Genomic DNA, 6,274 nt, shown 5'->3' with positions numbered 1-6,274 from the left:
ACAGTGGGCACAAGAAGTTGATTTTAGCAAGATGACATCGACTCCTATTGCTGTTCTAGATGAGATTGAAGAGAATGACACATGACACTGAATAGCAGGTTGCTGCCGGGACAGCTTTAGCTATACTTCTCTTCATTCCATTGATAATACTCCCACGCTATATTATAAGGTGACTGACACACATTGATGGAATGCATCAGATGGATTGTTCATCATTCTCTACCAGACCTTAGAACCTAGGTCTTCTCCACCCTTCATCACGCGACGCCCATTTCCTGATACCACACCGAGGGCCTTGCGTTTGGGAACTGGAGTTGCCGAAGGAGGAGGCATGTCCATAAAAGCTTGGGATGGCGTGTTAATATCAACCCACGGAGAGATATTCCGAGATGGAGTTGGTTGACTGGTGCTTTCTGGCGTGACTGCAGAAGACCATGTGAGGTTGCTGCATTCACTCATTTGACTAGAGTCATTCGACACACGCTTCCTCTTTGCAGGGGTTTGAATAGTGGCCATAAAGGCTGCTTGATATGCATTCTTCAAGACATCCACAAGACCCTCAGCAAGCTGATTCGACAAAGCCCATATTCCCAATATTGTCTGAAGATCCTTTGCCTGGAAATATTCCCGCTCCGAATAGGTGGCATTTTCAATATATATCGCAAGATGGACATATTGTTCTTCTGCCAGTATGCTTGAGCAATCAGGTATGAACTTCACTCCGTTCAAAGCGCTTGAAAGGACCTCCTTGGACCAATATTTTAACTGGTTGATGATTATCTCGTCCATCTGTCCTGACCTCGGACCGTGCTCAGTATACAGATAACGAGTTGGATCATTGAGCTGATACTCAGGATTGCAGTTGCTGCAGCACCGGTCACGCCGAGGATTACATCTGAACTCTTCAGGTTCATTGAAGTAGTCCAGGAACCGTTTCCGGAGGCATTCTGTAGGCTCATTGGCAAGGAGATACCAAAATTCAGGCAACACAGCACGTCGCTCTTCATGACTTAAGCGTCCACCTTTCTGTGGTCTCTCAGGGTTTGCTTCTTTGACTTCATCATCTGAATCGGCCAGTGGGTTGTCTTCCGCTAGATCATCATTTTCTGTATGAATCTTGCGTTTCACGGCACGTTTCTTGATACGCCCCTGTATCCACTGATCAACGAGAATAACGATCTTTCCATCCTGTCCAAGGCGAGATGCCCGACCACCGCGTTGCCAGAGCGTTGCTGGTTGTAGGTTTTTGGGGAACCGATACATGACAACTTGATCAATATCCTGGAGGTCCACTCCGAGCGCTAGTGCCTCGGTGGTCATGAGGACACGAAGCTTGGATTGCGGTCCGGGTTTCTGAAGCTCTTTGATCATTGCTTCCTTGTCTCCCTTTGCGGTGTCGCTATGGTAGACCTTCACCGTATCCATTGCCTCTTTGAGGGTATAGTTGCAATGTTGAACACTTGCCCCATCTGGTTGCTTGTTATGCTGCAGCCAATACCGACAATTTTCCATGGCAGTATATGCATCATTCTTCGAGTCAAAGAATACCAATGTCTTTGGGATTCGTGACGGTCGTAAAATGGGCTGACAAGGACCATTGTCAAACAGGAAACGCAAGGCCGTTGCCTTCTTATGCGCGCCTTGTGGGATCCAAGCTGTTTGAATGAGCAACTCTGGACGATTGACGGATGTCCGCAAGATTTCAACATCCTTTGGAAACCCAAGTCCCTCAATAACAACGCGCAATGTATTCATATCAAGCGTAGCAGAGCATGCAAACCAGGGGACGCCACTGCCGAATAGACTTCGCAATTGATGCAATCGCGCATAGTCCGTTCGAAAATCTTTGCCCCATTGAGCCACAAGATGAGCTTCGTCTACAACAACCAGAGCCAGCCGGTCTCGGAAACCTGGATGCATAGCAGTTGAACGGAACTTGTCACTGATTGCAAGCTCTGGACTCACGAGGACATGTGTGAACTTGCCCGCTTGTACCCTGTCAAGAAGTTCGGATGAGAATGTTTCCCTGTTTAGGAAACAAGGTCGCCCTCCAATGTTCTCGATGTAATTGGTCTGCTCAACGCCAATTTGATTCAATGGAAGCACAACAAGGGTGATAGACTTATCAAGCAAGAGTGACACTGCTTGCAATATCATACTCTTCCCAAATGACGTCTTCGCAATCAGGATAAGGTCCTTTCTCAGGTAGATCAATTGTCTCAATGCTTGCAACTGACCCGCACGTGGATAATAGGGATACAGCTCTCGAATTGCTTGTCTGATGGCTTGGTCCTGTTCATCCTTACGCTTCTCAGACGCATCGCGAATCAGTTTCTGCGCTTGAAGAACTGAATTCTTCTCAACTTGTTGTTTCTCCAGCAAGACAGTTGCGCCCTCATTCTCGTACTCCACTCCCAATTCAATAGGCTCTCCAGCCTTTGAAGAAGGTCGATTATTCTCAGAGGCCAACCAGTTATCCAACTGTGTCTGTCCATTTCCGGGGTCGTTCAGTTTCGCGTTATATTTCCGAGGAGGCTTCCGTCGTGATGGGCGTCGATCTGGCATCGTGAGGCGGGTTTGGAGTCAATTCTCACGCGATAGAGTTAATATTGTGGATCAGATGTAGCCACTATACATTAAAATATGTCAATATATGCTTCATGGAGGTTTTGGCGGAATACTTGGGGCATATAATGGCTTTGACAGCTTAAGAAAGGGTTCCTTCGGGTATTTTAAGGACATATTTCTCACCCACCTTTCCAGTTATACATACAATTTTGGTGTCAATGGGTTCAGCTCAGAAAGATGCAGAAGACATCGTCGCCCGATTCTTAATATTCGCGTGGGTGCGCGAGAAACTTGGAAATATTGAAAGACGCGCCTGGAAACTTCGCCATATAAACACGGGCAAAAACCCCGGAAACTTGTATGGTACCACCAAATTCCCAGCTCAGACGTTCCCCAAAAAAGGTGTGTCAGCATCGCTGGAAACAGCAGGCGGTGGATGGCCAAATTCACCGCCTTTTTGGGGGCGGCTGAGGTAACTGAGGTAAAGAAAGTGTGGTAAAACAAAATGTGTTATATTCTGTCAATTTATATGGAAAAAACTGGAATGAAGGGGCCATCCAAGCAAGGGATGTGTTATTATCAAGAATGTGCAATATCCCACCGTGGTATAAGCGAGAGTTGACTGTACACCAAATATTAGCTATTCAATAATAGCTTAGCTATTTACGTACTTTTTGCAATAAAAATCAATAGAATTGAGTAAGAATTGAGTGAGTAATAGCGGTTTTAAAATTACGGGTGGTTTTTGGAATTATATATTTTGGTGGGGTGTCAACAGACTCATGGCCTATGACTGTATTATCACTCGACTGAGGCAGATGCACTTGCACTATGTCGTCCCTTGATCTAGGCTGTATTTGCCCTTGTGGCGCCAGGGAGGTTTGACGTCCCGAGGCTGGCACGGATGCATGTCGCATACTGGCCGACGGTTGGTTTATTAGTCCCACCGTCTCACTCCCCCTGCGGCAGCAGCCGTTGCCACAGGAAAGCTCTGCTGTTTGGCTCCCACGTCTTCTCTGGTCTGCGTGGAAGGAGTGTTGAGGACTTCATGAAATTCTGCATTTGGCGTACCAATGATTCTGCCGTCTTCTAGCAGGATGCGATAGTTTGTATTTCCTTCGTATCCCAGCAGTAGACATGGCCTTGTTCTTGGTCCCGTTAACTTCTTTCTCTGTTTGGGTGGGATTAGATACTCTCCCTTGGATCCTATGACTCTCAGCCGTGACAGGTCAGGCTTGTCACCATACCAAGCTTGATACGGAGTCATGTTGCGTTTGGATGATGGTGATCGATTGGAGAGGAAGGCCGCAGTCCGCGCAATCTCCGGCCAGAATTTGGGCGGTAGTTTCGCATGCGCGAGCGTTGGTCCAACTCGATCGTAAATTGTCCTGTGGGCTCTTTCAGCTACCCCATTCTGCTGGTGCTGGTCGACGCCCGTGACTTCGGCTTGGATTGCCCTTGAGAAGAGGGTAAATTTCATTTCTTCTCCCACTTGTTCCGGGATCCGGTCAAGACGAATCCGCCTGCATTTGCGCTCAGGGCGCTCGTTGTGGTCGAGGAAGTACCGCAAGGACTCAACGACGTATTCTTGCCGTCGTGGTATGGGAACGATCTCAACCCATCCAGTACAGTCATCAACAATCGTCAGCCAGTAGCGGCTGCCATCAAGGCCCTCCTCAAACGGTCCTGCAACATCGATATGCAGGAGCTCCATGGCGTATTTGGCTCTTTTGCCTGCTTCTGAACGGCGATGTGGGGTTTCAATCATTCTTCCCTGGAGGCATGGGTTGCAAGGTTGGCGTGGCGTATCATTCCGAATGCCGTGAGCTTGCTTTTTGAGTCGTTGTATATTCGCACCGCTCATGTGAGCGAGCCTATTGTGCCAGAGTGCCGATTGCGGGCTGACATGGTAGGCTGGAAAAGCAGGCTTGGCCCATAAGTCGAGTGCGTAGACTCCATGATATTGGCTCGCGGTGAACAGATTTTTCCCATCTGATTTATTTCGAATAATGGCGCCATTGCTTGAGAAATCGATCTTTGCTCCTCGATTGAGAAGTTGCAGCACAGATATGAGATTCGCATGCGCAGTTGGGACGAACAGAACATCATCTAATACAAGCCATTTCTTTCTTCCTCGTACATTGCACAGGACATTTGCAATTCCTATACCGGAAGGGGCCGTTGAGGTATCGACGCTTCTCAACGGTGGGCCATCATACTTGTCCATCTTCACGAATCTCGAGGCATTGTTACAGACGTGCTGAGCACACCCACTATCCACGATCCAAGCGTCACGGATTGAAAGGGTTTTTGTGGCCATCATACCGGGAATGTGGCCAAAAGTGGCCACGTTTCCTTCAACTTCGGCTCCGAATGCTGCATTGATATCTTGTTTTGAGACTTGTGTCGCCATAAACGTCGCTCTTTTGGGGTCTCTCGGTCCTTCTGAATCGTTGTCTTCATGGTCCGTACTGGCCCGCCTCTTAGATGGCTTACAAAAGTCCTTATATGCATCGTTGGGTCTTGGCCTGCGTGTTCTTCTCTCCCTTTTCTTGGTCCCTCAGGTTGGGATTCTTCTTGAAACATTGAGGCTCCCTATGATAGGGTTTTCGACAGAAAGTACAGAAAGGGACATTGATGATCTCGATCCGGCATGTTTTCCCATCTGAAGACGGCGTGACTTTCTTGTCTCCAAGGCTTTGGCTGAGTGTGAAGGCAGGAAGCGCATTTGCATCTGCGGATTGGTTGCTCAGCTGTCCTTTCCTATGTTCCTCCTCAATGGCCTTGTTCTCAATGTAGTCGAATGTAGGGGCTGCTTTGGTGATATTTCCGTTCTCGTCTCTATCATTGACAATGTCCATTTGTCTGAAGATATGGTCACGGAAGCTTTCATATTCTGGACCCAAGGCATGGAGGAAAAGAAGGTTCGTTCAATCTCAGAAGTGACACATGCGGGGTCGAGTAAAAGTTTCTCGGCATGGATCTTTCTGATCTCGGCCCCGAGGGCTTGTGCACTCCCACATTTTGCTCGGGTAAGTGACATGTACCTCCTCTGAAGATTGACGTATGTTCCTGAACCTTCCGGCTTGAAGTTGTCTTTCACCGCTTTGATTAGAGTTTGGACTCGAGTGATTTCGAAGGCGTTTATCCGCTGAGCCGCGTTGTGGGTCAGCTTTGCCGCGATCATTGACGAGTAAAATGTCTGGCGGTGAGACCATTGCTGCGCTCCCTCCTCTTCCAGAGGTGGGATCGTTTCATCTTTAGCCACGGGAGATATTCGAAGAAACTCCTTGACTTTCTGGTTCCACTGCGACCAGTCGTTGGCATTATCAAGTGTTGGTATAGCATGGTAAAATGAGCTCAAGCCTATTTGTTCAAATTTATTCGAATCCATCGTGGTGGTATTCAGGGCTCTTCGGTGCTAAAGAATTCGGCACTTGACGAGCCACTTGAGCGAATTGAGTGGACAGAAGGCGTGTAGTCCGATAGTTCAGGAGATCGAGGCTCCAGACCAAATAGTTCGAGACTCGAGGCCTCGCTTGGTTGAGTAGAGTTGACGGAGTGAGAATATTCCGACGAGCCTGGGGTAGGTGTATGCGAAGGGGGAACGTATTCACTGTCCGGTAGGTCGTATGCTTGAGATGATCGCTATACGATTCGAAGAAGTGAGGAAAATGGACGCGGTCGACCATATATTGTGGCTTTC

General features: G+C 48.1%; 2 protein-coding genes across 2 annotated transcripts; both read right to left on the bottom strand.

The window, feature by feature from the left end:
• Nucleotides 1-3,505: 3,505 nt before the first annotated feature.
• Nucleotides 3,506-4,981, bottom strand: N7446_012116 (uncharacterized protein; the record flags this gene model as incomplete). Its single annotated transcript, XM_058520858.1, has 2 exons — nucleotides 3,506-3,589; nucleotides 4,001-4,981. The coding sequence occupies 2 exons, from the start codon at nucleotides 4,979-4,981 to the stop codon at nucleotides 3,506-3,508; spliced, it is 1,065 nt and encodes a 354-aa protein (XP_058367144.1).
• Nucleotides 4,982-5,072: 91 nt separating this feature from the next.
• Nucleotides 5,073-5,962, bottom strand: N7446_012115 (uncharacterized protein; the record flags this gene model as incomplete). Its single annotated transcript, XM_058520857.1, is given in 2 exon segments — nucleotides 5,073-5,409; nucleotides 5,421-5,962. 2 exon segments carry the CDS (start codon nucleotides 5,960-5,962, stop codon nucleotides 5,073-5,075), a joined length of 879 nt encoding a protein of 292 aa, XP_058367143.1.
• Between the last annotated feature and the right edge of the window lie 312 nt (nucleotides 5,963-6,274).

The sequence above is a fragment of the Penicillium canescens genome (assembly GCF_028828765.1).
Source record: "Penicillium canescens strain IBT 15451 chromosome Unknown utg000009l_segment0_segment0, whole genome shotgun sequence".
Lineage (NCBI taxonomy): Eukaryota > Fungi > Ascomycota > Eurotiomycetes > Eurotiales > Aspergillaceae > Penicillium > Penicillium canescens.
This window is presented reverse-complemented; position numbering and strand designations above follow the sequence as displayed.